General features: G+C 37.4%; 1 protein-coding gene across 4 annotated transcripts in view; it reads right to left on the bottom strand.

The window, feature by feature from the left end:
- Positions 1–11,756: 11,756 nt before the first annotated feature.
- Positions 11,757–22,225, bottom strand: part of PRKDC (protein kinase, DNA-activated, catalytic subunit) — a 240,692-nt gene continuing 230,223 nt past the window's right edge. For 2 of the 4 annotated variants that reach the window (XM_027608960.2, XM_027608975.2), the window contains exons 77-86: positions 22,018–22,222; positions 20,599–20,666; positions 19,648–19,868; positions 19,238–19,330; positions 17,001–17,090; positions 16,511–16,582; positions 16,236–16,437; positions 15,235–15,423; positions 14,512–14,651; positions 11,876–12,168 (exon numbers count right to left, since the gene is read on the bottom strand). In XM_027608960.2, the coding sequence (XP_027464761.2) occupies positions 11,964–12,168; positions 14,512–14,651; positions 15,235–15,423; positions 16,236–16,437; positions 16,511–16,582; positions 17,001–17,090; positions 19,238–19,330; positions 19,648–19,868; positions 20,599–20,666; positions 22,018–22,222 (1,485 nt within the window). In that variant the 3' untranslated portion in view covers positions 11,876–11,963. Of the gene's footprint in view, positions 12,169–14,511; positions 14,652–15,234; positions 15,424–16,235; positions 16,438–16,510; positions 16,583–17,000; positions 17,091–19,237; positions 19,331–19,647; positions 19,869–20,598; positions 20,667–22,017; positions 22,223–22,225 lie in introns of all 4 variants that reach the window. The other 2 variants (XM_027608954.2, XM_027608968.2) reach the window with 2 other exon arrangements.

Consider the following 22,225-nt stretch of genomic DNA (forward strand, 5'->3'; position numbering starts at 1 on the left):
CAGCATCAGGGAAATACAAATCAAAACCTCAATGAGTTACCACCTCACACTAGTCAGAATGACTAAAATTAACAAGTCAGGAAATGACAGATGTTAGTGAGGATGCAGAAAAAGGGAAACCCTCCTACACCATTGGTGGGAATGCAAGCTGGTGCAGCCACTCTGGAAAACAGTATGGAGGTTCCTCAAAAAGTTGAAAATAGAGCTACCCTACAACCAAGCAATTGCACTACTAGGTATTTACCCCAAAGACACAAGTGTAGTGATCCAAAGGGGCACGTGCCCCCAATGTTTGTAGCAGTAATGTCCACAATAGCCAAATTATGGAAAGAGCCTAGATGTCCATCAACAGATGAATGGGTAAAGAAGATGTGGTGTATATATATACAATGGAATATTATGCAGCCATCAAAAATTGAAATCTTGCCATTTGCAATGACATGGATGGAACTAGAAGGTATTATGCTAAAGGAAATAAGTCAATCAGAGAAAGACAATTATCATATGATCTCACTGATATGTGGAACTTGAGAAAGAAGGCAGAGGATCATAGGGGTAGGGCGGGAATAATGAAACAAGACGAAACCAGAGAGGGAGACAAACCATAAGAGACTCTTAATCTCAGGAAACAAACTGAGGGTTGCTGGAGTGGAGGGGGGTGGGAGGGATGAGGTGACTGGGTGATGGACATTGGGGAGAGTATGTGCTATGGTGAACGCTGTGAATTGTGTAAGACTGATGAATCACAGACCTGTACCCCTAAAAAAATAACACAATATATGTTAATTAAAAAATAATTAAAAAAAAAAAACACTTGGGGAAAAAAAAGGAATGGATGGGTTGACCAGGAAATTAAAGATTAAAAAAATACATGGAAACAAATGAAGACTCAACAGTTCAGAACCTTTGGGATGCAGCAAAGGTGGTCCTAAGAGGGAAGTACATAGCAATACAGGCCTACCTCAAGAACCAAGAAAAGCCTCAAATACACAACCTAATCTTAACCTAAAGGAGCTAGGAAAAGAACAATAAATTAAACCTAAATCTATAATAAAGATTAGAGCAGAAATCAATTATATATAAAATCAAATAACAGTAGAATGAATCAACGAAACTAGGAGCTGGTTCTTTGAAAGGATTAATAAGATTGAAAAACCCTTAGCCACACTTATCAAAAAGAAAAAATAAAGGACCCAAATCAACAAAATCATGAATGAAAGAGGAGAGATCACAACCAACACCAAAGAATATAAATAATTATAAGAATATTATGAGCAATTATATGCCAACAAATTAGGCACCCTGGAAGAAATGGATGCATTCCTAGAGATGTATAAACTAACAACACTAAAACAGAAAGAGAAAACCTGAACAGACCCATAACCACTAAGGAAATTGAAGCAGTAATGAAAAATCTCCCAACAAACAAGAGCCCAGGGCCAGATGGCTTCCAGCAGAATACTACCAAACATTTATTTTTTTTTTTAAGATTTTATTTATTTATTTGAGAGAGAGAGAGAGAGAACATGAGCAGGGTGGGGGAGGAACAGAGGTAGAAGGGGAAGCAGACTCCCCACTGAGCAGGAAGCCCAACAATGGGGCTTGATCCCAGGACCCAAGCTGAAGGCAGATGCTTAACCAACTGAGCCACTTAGGTTCCCCATCTACCAAACATTTAAGAAGAATTAACACCTATTCTTCTGAAACTGTTACAAAAAATAGAAATGGAAGGAAAACTTCCAAACTCATTCGATGAGGCTGACATTAATGTGATCCCCAAACCAAAGACCCCACCAAAAAGAATTACAGACCAATATCCCTGATGAACATGGATGCAAAAATTCTTACCAAGATACTATCCAAAAGGATCCACAGTATATTAAAAGGATTGTTCACTACGACCAAGTGGGATTTATTCCTGGCCTGCAGGGGTGGTTCAACATCCACAAATCAATGTGATATACCACATTAAAGGACAATAAAAGGACGAGAATCATATGCTCCTCTCAATTGATGCAGAAAAAGCATTTGATAAAATACGTCATCCTTTCTTGATTAAAACTCCCCACAGGATAGGGATAGAGGGAACATATCTCAGTATCATAAGCTATATACAAAAGACCCACATCGAATATCATCCTCAGTGGGGAAAAACTGAAAGCTAGTCCCCTAAGGTCAGGAACACGACGGGGATGCCCACTCACCAAGGTTGTTCTACATTGTAACTGGAAGTCCTAGCCTGAGTGACCAGACAACAAAAAGAAATAAAAGGTATCCAAATCAGCAAAGAAGTCAAACTCTCATTCTTTGCAGATAATATGATACTCACTGTAGAAAAAACAAGACTCCACCAAAAAATTCCTAGAACTGATACAGGAATTCAGCAACGTTGCAGGATATAAAATCAAGGCACAGAGGTCAGTCATATTTCTATACACTAAGAATGAGGCAAAAGAAAGAGAAATCAATGAATCGATCTTATTTACAATTGTACCAAAACCCAGAAGATATCTAGAAATAAACCTAACTAAAGACATAAAGGATCTGTACTCTGAAAACTATGAATAACTTATGAAAGAAATGGAGGAAGACACAAAGAAATGAAAAATAGTCCATGCTCATGGAAGAATACTGTAAAATGTCTGTGCAACTCAAAGCAATCTACACATTCAATGCAGTCCCTATCAACATACTATCAGCATTTATCACAGAGCTGGAACAAACAATCCTAAAATTTGAATGGAAAATAAAGACTGCAAACAGCCAAAGCAATGTTGAAAAGAAAACAAAAGCTGGAGGCATCACAATTCTGGACTTAAAGCTATATTACAAAGCTGTAATCATCCAGACAGTATGGTAGTGGCACAAAAACAGACACATAGATCAATGGAACAGAATAGAGAACCTAGAAATGGACCTTCAACTCTATGGTCAACTACTCTTTGACAGTAAAGCAGTAAAGAATATCCAATGGAAAAAAGGCAGTCTCTTTAAAAAATGGTGTTGAGAAAATGGACAGCCACGTGCAGAAGAATGAAACTCAACCACTTTCTTACACAAAATAAATTGAAATGGATGAAAGACCTAAATGTGAGACAGGAATCCATCAAAATCCTAGAGAACACAGGCAGTAACCTCTTCAACCTCGGCTGCAGCAACTTCTTGCTAGACACATCTCCAAAGGCAAGGGAAACAAAGGCAAAAATGAACTACTGGGACTTCATCAGGATAAAAAGCTTTTGCATAGCAAAGGAAACAGTCGACAAAACTAAAAGGCAACCTACAGAATGGGAGAAGGTATTTGCAAATGTCTTATCAGATAAAGGGATAGTATCTAAAATCTATAAAGAACTTATCAAACTCAACACCCCAAAAAACAAAAACTCCAGTGAAGAAATGGGTGGAAGACATGAACAGACATTTCTCCAAAGAAGACATACAAATGGCCAAGAGACACATGAAAACATGCTCCACATTACTTGGCATCAGGGAAATACAAATCAAAACCACAATGAGATACCACCTCACACCAGTCAGAATGGCTAAAATTAACAAGACAGGAAAGAACAAATGTGGGCAAGGATGCAGAGAAAGGGGAACCCTCTTACACTGTTGGTGGGAATGCAAAGTGGTACAGCCACTCTGGAGAACAGTATGGAGGTTCCTTGAGAAGTTAAAAATAGAGCTACCCTATGACCCAGCAACTGCACCACCTAGTATTTATCCAAAGGATACAAACAGTGATTTGAAGGGGCTCATGCACCCAAATATTTATAGCAGCAATGTCCACAATAGCCAAACTATGTAAAGAGCCCAGTTATCTATAGACATATATCTAATGGAATATTAATATATAGAATAATATTCCATTATATATCATTATATATATGTGTGTGTATGTATAATAGAATATTATCAGCCATTAAAAGAATGAAATTTTTCCATTTGCAACGACATGGATGGAAGTAGAAGGTATTATGCTATGGGAAATAAGTCAGAGAAAGACAAATACCATATACTTTCACTCATGTGTGGAATTTAAAAAACAAAACAGATGAACATAGGGGAAGGGAAGGAAAAATAAAGTAGGATGAAAACAGAGTTAAGCCAACCATAAGAAATGCTGTACTGTAGGAAACAAACTGAGGGTTGCTGCAGGGTAGGTGGGTGGTGGAATAGGATTAATTGGGTGATGGGCATTAAGGAGGGCACTTGATATAATGAGCACTGAGTGTTATATGCAACTGATGAATGACTAAATCCTACCTTTGAAACTAATAAAAAAAAAAGCAAGAAAAAAAAATAGACAACTGGAGCCATCAAGAAACAATGGTAAACCTAGGGAAGGGAGAAAAAAGAATTTTCCAGAATTAGGATTTTCATAACTTTCAGTTTGAAAAAAAGATTACAAGGCTTACCAAGAAACTGTGATAAATATAACTACATAAATAATATTGGTTTATAACTACTATTTTTGTTTATGTAATTTAAAAGACAACTGCACAAAATAACACAATAATTCTATATTAATGGGGACATAATACACAAAAATGTAATTTGTAACAACACCACAAAGTGGGAGAGAGGCTGGAGCTTTATAGGAACGTTTTTGTATACTATTAAAACTAAGTATCAATTCAATCCATGTTGTTATAAATTTATAATGTTAATTATAATCACCAGAATAATCTGTAAGTAAAAACTTAAAAACATACAGAAAAGGAAACAAGGAGGGATTTCAAATGGCGTATTATCAAAATTGATTAAATACAAAAGAAAACAGTTCTGGAATAATTCAGGGGAAAAAGATGATACTTATAGAAATCAAATAGAAGAATGACAGAAGTGCTTCCTAATCACTTGAAATGTGAATGAATTAGACTCATTAATTCAAAGAAAGATATTGGCAGAATGGATTATAAAAGCACAATCCAATTATATACCATATACAGGTGGATCATTTTAGAGCCAAAGTGACAGATTAAAGTTAAAAAAAAAAAAAAACAGAAAAATATATTCATGCACTAGTAACCAACAGAAGCTGGCATGGCTACTAATATCAGAAAATAGACTTTGTGTGAGATACCCCCCCCAAAAAAAGCACAGACCACAATTTCAATAATGGAGAGACAGAACATCTAGACAAAAGAACAATAAGGAAATAGAGGGCTTGAACAGCACTATAAACCAACTAGACCTACAGACATATAGAACACTCCACCCAACAAAAGCAGAACACATATTCCTCTAAATGTACCCAGAGCATTCTCCAGGATAGACCACATGTTAGGTACCAAACAAATCTCAGGATATTGAAAAGATTGAAATCTTGCAAAATATTTTCTCTGACTAAAATGCAATGAAGCTAGAAATCAATTCCTTCTTTAGAAGGAAAAGTGGAAAATTACAAATACTTGGAAATTAACACACTCTTAAAACAATGGAGTCAAACATGAAATCACAAAAGGAAATCAGAAAATACTTTGATACAAATGAAAACAAAAACACAATATGACAAAACATAATGCAGCAAAAACAACAGTTACACGTAACACCTAAATTAAAAAAATAAAGATGGCGGGTATTCATCCTTTCTGATGCCTTTTACACCAACATGGATGGGACTGGAGATTATGCTAAGTGAAATAAGTCAAGCACAGAAAGTCAATTATCATATGGTTTCACTTATTTGTGGAACATAAGGAATAGCATGGAGGACATCAGGAGAAGGGAGGGAAAAATGAAGGGGGGAAATCAGAGGGAGAGATGAACCATGAAAGACTATGGACTCTGAGAGACAAACAGGGTTTTAGAGGGGAGAGGGTGGGGGGATGGGTTAGCCCGGTGATGGGTATTAAGGAGGGCACGTACTACATGGAGCACTGGGTGTTATACGAAAACAATGGATCATGGATCACCATATCAAAAACTAATGATGTATGTATGGTGACTAACATAATAAAATTAAAAAAAAAATAAAATTAAAAAAAAAAAAGATGGCGGGACACCTGGGTGGCTTAGTCATCTAAGCATCTGCCTTAGGCTCAGGTCATGATCCCAGGGTCCTGCGATCGAGTCCTGCATCAGGCTCCTTGCTCGGTGGGGACCCTGCTTCTCCCTCTGCTTGCCACTACCCCTGCTTGTGAGCTCTTTCTCTCTCGCTCTCTCTCTCTCAGGAATAATAAAATCTTAAAAAAAAATAAAGATGGCAAATGAATAACCTAAGTCCACACCATAAGGAACTAAAGAAAAAACAGCAAACTAAACCCAAAGCTAGAAAATTAATGAAATAATAAAAGTTAAAGCACAGATAAATGAAATAGAGTATAGAAAAATAACAGAGAATCGACAAAGCAAAAGTTGGTTCTTTGAATATGTCAACAAAATTCTCATGCTTTCTTTTAGACGAAAAAAAAAAAGACAACAGGGGCGCCTGGGTGGCTCAGTCGTTAAGCGTCTGCCTTGGGCTCAGGTCATGACCCCAGGGTCCTGGGTTCGAGCCCCACATCGGGCTCCCTGCTCAGCAGGAAGCCTGCTTCTCCCTCTCCCACTCCCCCTGCTTGTGTTCCCTCTCTTGCTGTGTCTCTGTCAAATAAATAAATAAGATCTTAAAAAAAAAAAAGACAACACAAATAACTAAAATCAGAAAGTGAGGATAATATCAACCTTACAGAAATAAAAATACTAACATGTTAAATAACCTAATTAAAAAGGATAAATTCTTAGAAATATTAAATTACCAAAATTGAGTCAAGAAGAAATAGAAAGTCTAAACTGTTTGGCTATTTTGGATATTACTGCTATGAACACTGGGGTGCATATGCCTCTTCTTTTCACTACCTCTGTAGCCTGGTGATGAATATTAAGGAGGGCATGTGTTGTAAGGAGCACTGGGTGTTACACGCAAACAATGAATCATGGAACACTACATCAAAAACTAATGATGTACTGTATGGTGACTAACATAACATAAGAAAAAAAAAGTCTAAATAGATCCATATATAGTAAGATTGAATTAGCATCAAAACCTCCCAACAGAGACCTGAAACCATAAAACTCCCAGAAGAACACAGGCAGTAATCTCTTTGCACTGGCCAAAGAAACATTTTTTTCTAAATATGTCTCCTGAGGCAAGGAAACAGAAGCAAAGATAAAGTATTGGGACTACATCAAAATAAAAAGCTTTGCACAGCAATGGAAACAACAAAATGCAAAGGCAACCTCCTGAATGGGAGTAGATATTTGCAAGTGATATATCCAATAAGGGGTTAATAACCAAAATGTACATAAGTCAACACCAAAAAGCCCAAATAATCCAATTAAAAATGGGCAGAGGACCTGAATAGACATTTTTCCAAAGACAATTTACAAATGGACAATAGACACATAAGATACTCAACATCAGTGATCACTAGGGAAATGTAAATCAAAACCACGAGATATCACCTCATACCTGTCAGAATGGCTAATATCAAAAACACAAGAAACAAGTGTTGGCTAGGAATGTGGAGAAAAAGGAACCCTTGTGCACTGTTGGTGGGAATGCAAACTGGTGCAGCCACTGTGGAAAACAGTATGGAGGTTCCTCAAAAAATTAAAAATAGAATTACCTCATGATCCAGTAATTCCACTATTGGGTATGTACCTAAAGAAGATGAAAACACTAATTTGAAAATATATATGCACCCGTTTTTTTTTTTTTTAAGATTTTATATTTTATTTATTTGACACAGACAAAGCGAGAGGGAGAACACAAGCAGGGGGAGTGGGAGAGGGAGAAGCAGGCTTCCCGTTGAGCAGGGAGCTCGATGCGGGGCTTGATCCTAGGACCCTGGGATCATGACCTGAGCCGAAGGCAGACGCTTAACGACTGAGCCACCCAGCATTACTTACAATAGCCAAGGTAAGGAAGCAGTTCAAGTGTTCATTGACTGATGAATGGATAAAGATGTCTCTCTCTCTCTCTCTCTCTCACACACACACACACACACACACTGAATATTACTCAGCCATAAAAAAGAAATTTTGCCATGTGCAACAACATGGATGGACCTAGAAGGTATTATACTAAGTGAAATAAATCAGTCAGAGAAAGACAAATATCATATGATTTCACTCACATGTGGAATTTGAGAAACAAAACAAAGAGAAAAGACAAAAAAAAAAAAACCCAGACTTTTTTTTTTTTTTAAGTTTTATTTATTTTATGAGAGAGAGAGAGAGAAAGCACAAGCAGGGGGAGAGGCAGAGGAAGAAGCAGGCTCGCTGCTCAGGGAGCCCGATGTGGGGCTTGATCCCAGGACCCTGAGATCATGACCTGACCCGAAGGCAGATGCCTAACCAACTGAGCCACCCAGGCACCCCCCCAAAACCCCAGACTCTTAAATACAGAAAACTGGTGGCTACCAGAGGGGAGGTGAGTGTGGGGGGGAGGGTGAAATAGAAAAAGGGGATCAAGAGTATACTTACCTTGATGAGCATGGAGAAATGTATAAATTGTGGAATTGGGTGCCTGAGTGGTTCAGTCAGTTAACCATCTGCCTTTGGCTCAGGTAATGATCTCAGGGCCCCAGGATTGAGCCCCGCATTGGGCTCCCTGCTCATCAGGGAGTCTGCTTCTTCCTCTCCTTCTCCTTCTGCCTCTCCCCTGGCTTGTGCTCGCTCTCTCTCAAATAAATAAATAAAATCCTTAAAAAAAAAAGAATTGTGGAATCACTATATTGTACACCTGAAACTACAATAACACTGTATGTTAATTATACTTCAATTAAAAAAAAAAAAAGAAAAACAAGACAAAAATAAATGCAAAAAAATCTCCTAACAAAGAGCTGCCCAACACCTAGATGACTTCATTGGTGAACTTTATAAAACACTTAAGAGTTAACACCAATCCTGGGACACTGGGTGGCTCAGTCGGTTAAGCATCTGACTCTTGATTTCGGTTCTGGTCATGATCTCGGGGTTGTGAGATTGAGGTCCATGTTGGACTCCACACTCAGCATGGAGTCTGCTTGGGAGTCTCTCTCTCTCCAACCTGCCCCCCACCCCGTACACACACACACACACACACACACACACACACACACACACACACACTCTAAAATAAATTTTAAAGTCTTAAAAAAAAGTTAACACCAATCCTTCTCAAACTTCTCTAAAACATATCTGAGAAGTTAAGATGTGCTAACTCATTTGAAAAGACCATTATTACCCTGATACCAAAGCCAGACAGAGGTTCCACAAGAAAACTAGAAACCAATATCCCTTATGAACTCTGATTCAAAAATTCTCAACAAAATACTAGCAAACAGAATCCAACAGCAGAGTAAAAGGATTACTCACCATGGCCAAGCAGGATTTATCCCCGCAATGCTGGGATGGTTCAACACCTAAATATCAATCATTATAATTCACATTCATAAATGAAGGTAAACCACAAGTTCATCTCAATTAATGCAAAAAAAGCATTTGACAACACTCTACGATGATAAAAATCTCAGCAAACTAAGAACAGAAGGGAACGTTATCAACATGATAAAAGGACATTTATGTAAATGTCCCACAGCTGAGAAGATACTCAACGGTGAGAGATGAAAATGTCCCCCTAAAGACGAGGAACAAACAAGGATGCCCGCTTTTACCATTGTTACTCAACATTGTATTAGATGTTCCAGGCAGAGCAATTAGGCAAGAAAAAAGAAATAAAAGCAAATTAGAAAAGAGGAAGTTAAACTATTATCAGATGATGTGATCCTACATATAGAAAACCCCAAAAATCTTCTTGATATTATTCATATTTCCTTATAATCAGTACAGATGTCTTATTTCCTGGTTTCCAAACAAAGATCTTTACTCAGCTAAGAATCACAGGGTTGCTGTTTGGAGACAAGATATGGCTTAGACATGTAGTCCCCCATGTGTAATGAGGTCATTTATCATCCTGAGCAGTAGTGCAAATGTCTCTGAAAGCTGTATACAGTGACCTTTTACCACGTTCTCATGGGTTTGGATACAATTTCAAGCAGACAGCTTTGAAACTGGATTCTGATACACAGTCATCTTGTAACAATGAACTTTTACTGACATGAAAAATAGTCATTAAAAAACAGGGTTTCCCATAACATGGGGATGTAGTCAGTACATCCCACATTATCAAGACACAAGCAAAAATGATGGTTAATTTGTTGTTAAACAATATATTATAATCAACACCAAGGTAGTTTGTTTTGGTTGTTTTTGTGTTTAGCAAAAAATATTTACTAGATCATGTGTATACTGGATTTTCACATACATGATCACTTATTTTTTTTTCTTTTTTTTTAAAGATTTTATTTATTTATTTGAGAGAGAGAGAGAATGAGAGATAGAAAGCACGAGAGGGAAGAGGGTCAGAGGGAGAAGCAGACTCCCTGCTGAGCAGGAATCCCGATGCGGGACTCGATCCTGGGACTCCAGGATCATGACCTGAGCCGAAGGCAGTCGCTTAACCGACTGAGCCACCCAGGCGCCCTCACTTATTTTTCTTTTGAGATGAAATTTCATTGGTTTAATATAATACCATTTGTTGAGAATATAATCGTTTATTTTTAATATCATAATGCATTCAACCTGTATTTATCAGAATGACTTTGTCGAGTAGTATAATGAATTATTTCATGAGGTGAACATTTTGTTTCTGAAACTACACTACTTTGGGAAAAAATTTAAATGTTTCATATTCCTAAGATGATTATTTTTCAAAAGCATACAAGAATCTCCAAATATAAATGTCTAAAGAAACAATAACAAAAAGCTCAGAGCCAACCTGAAATCAGTTCAGGTGCATGCAGGATTAGATGAGGGGTGGGGATTCTGTGAAGAAAAGGAAGCCATTTCTGTGTTTCATAATTTGATCTTGCTGTTTTAGAATGCATGTTTTCTCTCCAAATAAGGAATTCATTTCCATAGGGTTTTGTGTGTTTGTTTTTTCCTAGAATTGAAAAGCTCTGAGCTATCCCTATCATCATACTTGCAAGTCTTGAAGTTAGAAATTCTGAGTCTGGGATGCCAGGCACTTTTATCTATCTTCTTATTGTGGATATGAGTAGCAAAAGTGAGTGCTAAGACCAAGGTTTCTTATCTCTCCTAAACACCTTCTCTTCTAGAGAACAAATCTATCATAAAATGTCTAAAATATGAGAATAAAATGAAAGAAAATAGCCTAGAAAAATATCCTAAAATATCAAAAGCAATCATTTCTAGATGTTATAAGCCATATCATTCATGATTATTCCCGTACTAATATAATGTAACATCTTATCATTTATGTTTTTGGCTTTACTCTTATAAAATCTTAATGATGAAGTCTTCTGGGTGTTATTTCCAATGTGTCATAATTACTAATGAGAATACTGCATGGGATGTTCATACTTACACCATTTATTAAGATAGCTGGTTTATATAAGTCATAGCATTTATAATGTGCTATATTCTTGATTTAATGCTTGTATGAGCCTAGATATATATTTTCCCACTTTGTCCATTATAATCCTAACCTAATCTTTGTTTATAAACTAATCATTCATTCATACCAATATTCACTTATTCATCATGATCTTGATTAAACTCTTGCTACAAGACTTTACCACTAAATAGATTTCTTCTCTTCAGTGCTTCTGGAAAATCAGCACATTGATGGCTGTAGATGGAAGTTTAGGAGTTTTGTTTTTTTTTTTAAAGATTTTATTTATTCATTTGAGAGACAGAAGAGAGGGAGAGCATGAGCAGGGGAGAGAGGCAGAGGCAGAGGGAGAAGCAGGCTCCCCGCTAAGCAGAGAGCCCAACCTGGGGTTCAATCCCAGGACCCTGGGATCATGACCTGAGCTGAAGGCAGATTCTTAACCATCTGAGCCACCCAGGTGGCCCAAGTTTAGGAGATTCTTTGAACACTTTCATGCTTTTTATCTGCTGACTTGCACAGTTCTTCACATCCAGGGCTCCCATCCTATCCAAGTTCTGCCAAGAATGTTGGGGTCTGTTGCCTGGTCAATCAAGCACTTTACTTGAGCCTCTTCTGACAGTCCACTCTCTGGTTGTTGGGCACGGATGTTGTGATCTTTGCTTCCTCGTGCTACAGCCACATAATCTCCAAAGGCAAGTGCCTTCTCATGGCCCAGGAACAGCTCATCACTGGAAAAAAGATTAAGCAAATACAAAAACATGAACCATTCATTATTTTTCCTTTGTTCCCTGCATTCCTAGCTATCCTACACAAACATTCCCTCTCTCATCACTTATAGAATATTTTCTGTGGCTTAAAACCTTGAAATCAAGAGACTGGATTTGTAGGAACATGAATAATGTTGCTATTAACATTTGTCTACAGGTGCCTGGCTGGCTCAGTTGGTAGGGCATGTGACTGTTAATCTCAGAGTTATGAGTTAGAGCGCCACGTTGGGGGTAGAGATTATTTTTTAAAAATAAACAAAGCTCAGCTAATAAAAATTCTAACAGAATTAAAAAATATATATGTTAAAAAATTTGTCTACAAGTTTTTGTGTAAATGTACACTTTCATTTCTCTTTGGTGTGTACCTAGGAGTGGAATTACAGGGCCAAGTGGTAATTCTATATTTAACTTTTTAAGAAACTGCCAGACTGTTTTTCATAGCAGCTGCATCATTTTACATTCATATTAGCAACATACAAGGGTTCTAATATCTCCACATTCTTCGCAACATGTGCTGTATTTCATTTTCTAAAAAGATTTATTTCAGAGACAGAGAGAGTACAGGGGGAGGGGTAGAGGAAGAGGGAGAGAGAGAAACCTAAGTAGACTCCGTGCTTAGTGCAGAGCCTGACTTGGGGCTTGATCTCACAAACCTGAGATCATGACCTGAGCTGAAACCAAGAGTCAGATGCTCAACCAGCTGCCACCCAGGTGGCCCAAATTCCATTTTTTTAATTATAGCCATTCTAGTGGGTGTGAAGTGGTACCTCTCTTTGTATTTCTCTGATGACTAATAATTTTAAGTATCTTTCTATATGCTATATGCTATATGCTACTTGGCCATTTATATACCTTCTTTAGAGAAATGTCTGCTCAAATCCTTTGGTAATTTTTAAATTGGGTTGTGTTTTTTTTTTTTTAAGATTTTATTTATTTATTTGAGACAGAGAGAATGAGAGAGAGAGAGAGAGAGAGAGAGAGAGAGAGAGCACATGAAAGGGGGGAGGGTCAGAGGAAGAAGCAGACCGTCCGCCGAGCAGGGAGCCCGATGCGGGACCCGAGCCAGGGACTCCAGGACCACGACCTGAGCCGAAGGCAGCCACCCAACCAAAGAGCCACCCAGGCGCCCGGGGTTGTTTGTCTTTTTATTGAGTTCTAAAAGTTTTTTTTAATGTATTATACAAGTCCCCTGACTTTCAAATATTTTCTCCCATTTTGTGGGGTTGTCTTTTTACTTTCTTGATGGTATCCTGTGAAGCACAAAACTTTTAAGTTTTGATGAATTTACCTTTTTTTTTTCTTTTCTTGTTTGTGCTTTTTGGTGTTGTACCTAAAAATGACAGATGTCATTGCCAAATCCAGGCCATGAAGATCAATCCCTGTACTTCTTTTGAATATTTTATAGTTTTAGCTCTTATGTTTAGGTCTTTGATCCATTCTGCATTAATTTTTGTGTATGGTGTGAGATAGGGATCCACTTTTGTTCCTTTGCCAGAGCCATTTATTGGAAAGACCATTCATACGCTGAACAACTGAACACAGATTGCCATTTACTATTACTTAATTGTAAAGTCCAACTTTTTTCCCTCTTGTGAAACATTTCTATAAATTTGTTTGCTTTAGACCTCAACAAGAAAAAATTTTGAAGCTAACCTAAAGGCTAACCCAGTGTGGATTCTTGTCCAATAAGTCCATACTACATTCTCTACATCTGTGTGCTATGCACATCAAGATAGCATTTTGTCCTAAAAAGGACAAAAGCAAATTTAGAATCTAAATCTCCTCTTATATACAAAAATGTTATTGTAATTGCCTAAAAATGCTCCTGCTGGGGGTGCCTGGGTGGCTCAGTTGGTTAGGCATCTGCCTTCGGCTCAGGTCATGATTTCAGGGTCCTGGGACTTAGCCCCATGTCAGGCTCCCTACTCAGTGGGGGAGTCTGCTTCTCCCTCTGTCTCCCACCTCCCACCCCTGCCCCAGTTTGTGCTTGCTCTCTAATAAATAAATAAAATCTTAAAAAAAAAATGCTCCCGCTGTTCCTCACACTGGTACAGGTTATTCCAGATACTGACCTGAAGACTGCGCCAAGAGGGCAGAAGCCAAGTACAGAGCATTCAGAGATACAGACCCTGCCCAGCCTTGGAGAAGTCAACCTCCTTAAGCCATGCTTTTTTCATTTGTAAAATGAGGATAATAATGCTAACATCATGCTAAATGGAAAGTATTCAGGACTTTATATATTAGTAATTCTTCAGTAAATAGCAGCATGTTGGTGTTTTTTTTCTTCACAAATAACCATCTTACCAAGTAATAACTGCTGGGTTGGCACCTGCTAACTTTCTCTTAGCATAATGTATTTTTTGCCGGGGATACCAATTTTTTTCAGTTACATTTATTTCTTGAATCCATGATCCTCCTTTTTTTAGCATTTTCTGTTCAAAATTCTGAAAAGAACATGATGTTCTCTGCTTATTATAACAGTTTATATGATCACATCCAAACAGATTGAACAAGTAATGATTTTAAAATAAGTATCTTTAACTGGAGAGAGCTTTATAGCTTTTTATACACATTCTAATAGTACTACATATAACTGTGACAATGACAGTGAGGGACTGCAGTTATGTATCACACCCTATCAAGGATGCCATCACTAAACTTCATTCTTTTGGGGCTATATTATAAAGAACCTCAACATTTAAGAAAGCACTATGTGTCAAATCAAGGAACCTCACGTGGAACTGATTTTAAGCTAAAAGTTGTCTCAGAAATCAGACCCACCACCAATTAACTCCTTCTTAGAAATATACTCATTTGAAACAACAGTTTTCTCCAAATGAAGATTATGTCTCTTACCTGGTTTTCAGGCCAACTGCCCCCAAATGTTAATTTTAAGAAATACTATATAAAACAATGTAAATATTTTAATAAATACAATCTAATGTATTTCCATCATACAATAAGAGATGCCAGATCAGTCCTTGGTATACTGTAATAAAAATAAAAAGTGCATATAAACAAGCCTACTTTCCAGTCGAAGGAAGGTTCCTTTACAAACACATCCATGGTGTTAGTAAGCAGGTCAGAGTGTGAGCGGAAGGCTCTCAGTGCATGCACCATGACACTGGACATAACGCCTGCTTCTTTCATTGGTAACATCAGATTGATAAACTGGCGAGTCAGACGAAAAGGCATCAACTCAGGGACGGGCAGAAACTAAAGAGAAAAAAATAATGTACGAGAAGGAGAATATATAAACTAGAAATCTCAAAAGAAAAGGCACAAAGCATCATTCCACAGATAGTTATTATTCACAGTTAGTGAATAATTCACAGCTGGTAAAAATATGAACTCTTCTTTTCTTGGAATTAGCTACACAGATGTGAATCCACTGTGCCCAAATCAACACAATCATCTTTGCAATGCACAAACCTATGTGTGTAGGACCACACAGCCTGCATGGATTTACAAGTACAACTGAGAACATTCAGTGTTTAATGTCACAGGAAAGATTTATATTGTATCACATCTTGTGGAAGACATTTAGATTAAGGGGCTTCATAAAACCTCCTTATAGTCTTCCCTTTTAAGATTTTATTTATTCGACAGAGAGAGTGAGAGAGTACAAGCAGGGGGAGCAGTAGAGGAAGAGGGAGAAGCAGGCCTCCCGCTGAGCAGGGAGCCTAATGCGGGGCTCGATCCCAGGACCCTGAGATCATGACCTGAGCAGAAGGCAGATGGCTCAACCATCTGAGCCACCCAGGTGCCCCTAGTCTTCCCTTTTTATAGGAACACATTTTATTCTTGGCTTTGATTATATAATTCATCATTACACCTTCTCTAACCTGTTTGAACAAGGCCAAAACAAAGTTGAGATTATCCCTTATTCTGCAAGAATATCAAATTTAATGACCATGACAAACCAAGCTATTTGATGTGTCATTTCTTCCTTAAAGACCATCCAATTTCCAGAAGGTCCTATGACTATGGTTCTAAATCAGCCAAGAACGAGAGCAAGGTGAGCATACCTGAGTAGCTGATCCAAATGCATGTCCAAAGTCGATTCCGATCATTCCACCTGTATCCATGCTTACCATGAAATTGTTCAGATGTCTGTCTCCAATGCCCAGAATCCAGTGGCTGATGCACATAAGAGCATGAGAGCTGGCAAAGTGGGAGCGAAGTGCCAGGAAGGCCTCAGGGCCTGTGCTTATCTTCAGAAAGGCCCGCCTGAGGGAGGGAGACATGATCTCTGTAGTCTCTGCTACGCCACCAACTGGTCTGTAGTCAGAAGGATACTTACTTTAAGAGATCAGCTGGCACTTTACTTTCTCTCCTTCTAAAAGATGTGACTGTTTCAGAACGACTAGCTGCCCTATAATTTAATAATAGGAAATGCCTAATTAGAACAAATTTTTATGACTTGAGATTTAAAATTTAAAATTATTTATATTGAAGTATCAAATAATTAGGTTTTGATGATCTGAGGCAAAACTTTTTTTTTTTTAAGATTTTATTTATTTATTTGAGAGAGAGAGAGAGCATGAGAGAGAGAGAACACAAGCAGAGCGGGAGGGGTAAAGGGAGAAGAAGCAGCAGACTCCCGCTGAGCAGGGAGCCTGATGTGGGGCTTGATCCCAGGACCCTGGTATCACAACCTGAGCTGAAGGAAGACTCTTAACTGACTGAGCCACCCAGGTGCCTGAGGCAAAACTTTCTAAGAAACAAAAGTAACACGCTACTTTGAGAAGAATTAACTAGTTAGTAAAAAGGAAAATCAAAACAAAACTTACTTAAACATTGACATGTAAGCGCCAACATCGTATTTCCCAGACATCTTTGTCAGCCAGTCTCTATATTCACATGGTGGTGCTTTGGGATCACTAACAAGTAGGAAAAAGGGAATCAGCACTAGGAAGATATTTAGCATTATAATGATTTCAGTGGCAAAGATCACCAAGAATTCTTTGAAAAATAGTGAAGAGTCAGGGAAAGAAATATGACTTTTAATCATATTTAATATTAACACTGACCCCATGGCTACTCTGGATCTAGAATCTTAATATATCATTATTCATTCTTAGTTACTCCTAAAGAAACCAAAGCTATTTCCTATGCAAAAATTCAGGCACAAAATGATCAGATACAATAAATTTCCACTTCATACAGACAGGAATAAGATGAACTAAATGTGAGTGTTTATGATCCAGGCATATGGTTCTAAAACTCTGGTAGTGGAAAAAAAACATAGCAAAAAGATGACAGCACAGCATGCAACTTAGAGTAGGCAAGAAGTGATAAGCCATACTACTACAAACTAAAAGGCCATAAATTATGTGTTGAAGATGGATGAAGTCTGTTTTTGGATTGCCACACTTTTTCTTCACCATTTCCAATATGCAGATACATACAAAATCCATACTAAATACAATAAGATATTTTCTTAAATGACAATGGCTTTGAATTGAATTTAGAAAGCTGTTTTTAGTAATACTTCACAGACAAAAGGCATATTGGGCTGTTGGAAACATGTGTTTGTATGTTCGGCCACTTTGGGGTTTGTCAAAAGCTTTAATAAGTCTTCCTAAAAAGAAATCTAAAGATAAAACTATTTCACAAAGTTAGTAGTTCAATCACTTAAAGTGAATCTTTTCTGAGTTGCTACTAAGTTAATTTCACAATACAGCTTTCCACTTCAGTCTAAATTCTCTCCAAGTTTCATTTGGGATGAAAATCTAAGTTGGAAAACTGCAACATGTAAATTAAGTAAAAAGTAGCAATGATTTTACTAATAGGGGCTGGAAGTGCCTTGTTTTAAAAAGGTAGTGGGAAGTAATTTATACACTTCTGTATTTGAAAAGCACTTTAAACTCCATCGATACCTATGTTTACTTTATGTATTTTACATTATTACCCCATCTTAGAAATGGAGGCATGGGAACAAAGGAAAGGCAAGTCACCTTTTCAAGATTCCTACTGTAAGTCAGAACCACTTTAAGTTAGCACTGAAGTGAGTGAGATCTGGACTTCCTGACTCCACAAAGTACTGTCCATCAGTTTCCCTGTCTTCCAGGGAACTCAGAAACAACTGTAGGCAAAGGACTCAAATGACTGAAATTAAAAGTTCATAAACACAGCCTTATTTAGCAGGAGCAAGAGTTTGATAAGAATATGCTTAATTTTACAGAAATCATTTTTGACTGATGAGAAATTTTGCTCCTATGTAAATACTTTCAAGACAGAACAGAGTACAACGAAGAGAAACAGGTCTTGAAGCTATTTATCGCCATTTCCTCTTCCCTCATCCAATAGTTAGTCATCAAAACTTGTCAACTCCTTCAAAATGTCTTTCAATGTTGTCCTTATCTTTCTTTACAGAAACAAAAAACAAAAAACAAAACCCTTTCTGATTAAAAATATATGTTCATTGTTGAAAACTTGGAAAATATAAAAGGATAAAGAAAAATAAAGAGCACCAATACCATGACTTAGAATTAATCACTAATAATCCTAGCTAGCCCACTTACATGCTGAGCAGCCTAGGACAATTTACATAACCTTTCTGGGCCTTAACTTCCTCATCTGTACAAAGATGTTAGTAAGTTGTCGTTTTTGTAAGAAAGAAATTACTTTATACACATTAAGAACGGAGAATACTGTCTAGCCACAGAAAATGTTTATCAAATGTTAGCTGCTAATCTTATTATTTATTTTTTTTCCTTCAAGATTTTTGTTGTTGTTGCAAAGCTAATACTTTTTTTTTTCAATGTGGTAAAAATCTATGTAGTTACTGTGTGGAACCCTCTACTCCATTTAGTTTATTCACCCAGCCAGAGGTGGACAAAAGAACTAACCAGGGTGTGGCTCAGAGCCCCAAATTAGAAGGAACCCAGAAATGTCACTGGAAACACGAGGTAGAGGAAACTTAATATAAAACAACATTACTCAGGGAGATTATGACTGGGGAGTAACAGGCTTGCAGGATGTGTCTGGACAGAGCTGAAGGAGGAGTATTTAGGTTCCACATCACCTTGTATAAGCAGTTTTCTCCTCTCGTGACATGTTACTCAAAAGAAAGTCCTTCAAGGTAAAAGTATTTTCAATCCATTCAATTAGTCCTAATCTGAAAAGGAGAATAAATAGTTTATGAACACAAATCTAAACTGTTCTTTCTTCACTAGAAAAAAGTTCTGTAGAATCAAAGCAGAACAGAGTTCTTCATGTCAGTTCTTCATTTACCTTCTCCACATTAAATTTGAAAATCATAGGTTTATAAGTGTTTATTAGTTCTGTTTAGCCCAGGCTTTGTGAAAGCTGAAATACCAAATTGTCAAGTGACCTCCAATCCCATCTCTGCAACCTTAAACAAGGATTTGGCTCAGTGCTAGAATTTCCATTCACATAGATCTGTTCTAGAATGACCATGTGCTTTGGTCCCACCTGGAGGTCATGGGTATGACATGGTAGGTCTTCAACTGCATGTTTCTCTGGCTACAAGCAGCATCCTGAGAAAGGAGGACATTCATGACCTCAAAGAGTTGTTCAATCCGCTGGTCCTGCCGCAGGTCTTCACCCCCCTTGACAAGGAAAGGGTACTCTTTCTCATCATGGCCTCGGATGATGATACGCTTCGGCTTTCTGATAGAAGCCATTACTTTTACCTTTAAAAATTATGAAAATATTTTAGATGCAGTCTAAGAAATTGACAGAACAGCTGATCATATCATTATCACAAGAGGAAAAGTAAGGCTGGTTGGCATACATTCCTCAAAGAGAGACCTCTCTTGAGGACAGAGTGAAGTGACAGAAAAATAATAGGGAACCTAGTGCCAGCAAAATATTTGTTACCTGTTTATGCCCTTTTATGCCCTACTGCTGTAACTCTAGAAACTTCATATCCCTTGTTCAAATAATTGCTTATAAATGTGGATATCCTTAGAAATGAGCAACATACAAACTTACTAAAATTACTTAATTTAACTCTACATATGTTTTAAAATAGATACACACACACACACACACACACACAGAATTTATTCTTTGAGTTTGTACATTTTGAGTTTGTAACACTGAGCATTCTATTAAGAGATTCAATATGTAATAGGATCAGAATACTCCGTGCATTTGAAATCAAGATGGGAAACTGTCTTTTCTTTAGTAAAGACAAATATGTCATTCTTATACCTGAAGAACCCCACTCACAATCTTTACAGAAATCATTTGTGACTGATGAGAAATTTACTCCTATATAAATACTTTCAGGACAGAATAGAGTACAATGAAGAAAAACAGGCCTTGCAGCTATTTATGATTATTTCCTCTTCCTTCATCCAATAGTTACTCACCAAAACTTGTCAAACACTGGCAACAGTCACAAACACTGGCACCTACCCGCTCATCAAATCCAGCGATTCGTGCATGGTATTCTGGCACTGGCTTTCCTTTGCCATCATATTGACCTAAGACAAACCACAGAAGCCTTACTTAGATATAGTTTGTTACAGAACCCTGTATTTTTAACACATACCTATTGATCTAATAATAATTTTTAAAAAGCTATATGATAAAATTTTTTACTAAAAGTTTTCATTTAAAAAAATGACCTAAAAAGATTTATTTATTTATTTTTTAAAGATTTTATTTATTTAATTGACAGAGAGAGAGAGAGAGACAGCAAGAGAGGGAACACAAGCAGGGGGAGTGGGAGAGGGAGAAGCAGGCCTCCCACCGAGCAGGGAGCCAGATGCAGGGCTCGATCCCAGGACCCTGGGATCATGACCTGAGCCGAAGGCAGTCGCTTAACCAACTGAGCCACCCAGGTGCCCGTAAAAAGATTTATTTATTTATGTTAAAGAGAGAAACAGAGAAAGAGCACATGTTTAGGGGGTGGGGTGGGGGAGAGGGGCAGAGAGAGATCTCAAGCACCTGATGGTGGCTTGATCTCACAACCTTGAGATCATGACCTGAGATGAAAGCAAGAGTTGGATGCTTAACCAAGCGCCCCCCAAAATTTGAGTTGTTTTAAGTAATGCTATTATTTCTCATTTGACTCATGGAAGTTAGCTTCCTATTCTAATGGAGTAGACAAATTCCAAACAGGAAAAATAATGCATTAAGCTAGAACACTTTATTTCAAGGAGAATCTAGCTACATATGAGGAGGCTTACATTTTCAGTTTTTCTTCATGCAATGCAGAGCTGTTAAGAACAAAGAAAAGTCTCCAATTTGTTTTTATATCCACTAGATAAGAATATGAATAACCATAATAAAACATTTCTTTGGCAAATTCCAGGGTGAAGAACATGGAATGTATAAAGATTGTCTTTGAAAAATCATGCTGTGTTCACATCAGAACAACTTGCTGTGTCTCTATCCTCAATGTCACAGTTCTTTGTCCTGAAGGTAAGTCATTTATCATTATCTCGTCATTTTAAATGGGATCAACATACACATCCACGGAAAGGATTTGCATTTATACCTGTACTACATTTCTGAAGAAAAGTTATTTAAGAGCAAAGCATGGGTATGTTCAGAGGAAATTACCAGTTACATTATTAAATGGAAGTGTGAATACTTGTATAATCAGGAAAGTAAGAAAACTATAAGCTAATTAGACATTTAGTTCAGTGTACTCATGAATAGTAATTATAGATTCTCCTAATGACAAAAAGGTATGGCAAAATCTTAAATTCTTTGAAAAAAAAAAGTAACTGTCAAGAATCTAAAATTCCTATTTTTAGAAATAAAGAGTCCCTGCTATACCACTATTCTCCTTAAAGTCCAGTTTTGTCACCCCAAGGGTAATCTCACCAGGAATCTCCAGCTCATTTCTCAAAAATTCTACTTTGAAGTCACTCATCCAGGGTGAGCATTCTTTCAGATTCCCAGGTGGCTTTGAGTCTCTGCACATTTTAGAAAATAGTGAGTCGGTAATGTTGGTAAAGTCACGGAGTTTCATTCCAGGTAGCTTAGAACCTCCTTTCCCAAAGTGTTTATCAAATTCTTTTCCAAAAGCCTG

Source organism: Zalophus californianus, chromosome 4 (assembly GCF_009762305.2).
Source record: "Zalophus californianus isolate mZalCal1 chromosome 4, mZalCal1.pri.v2, whole genome shotgun sequence".
Taxonomy (NCBI): Eukaryota; Metazoa; Chordata; class Mammalia; order Carnivora; family Otariidae; genus Zalophus; species Zalophus californianus.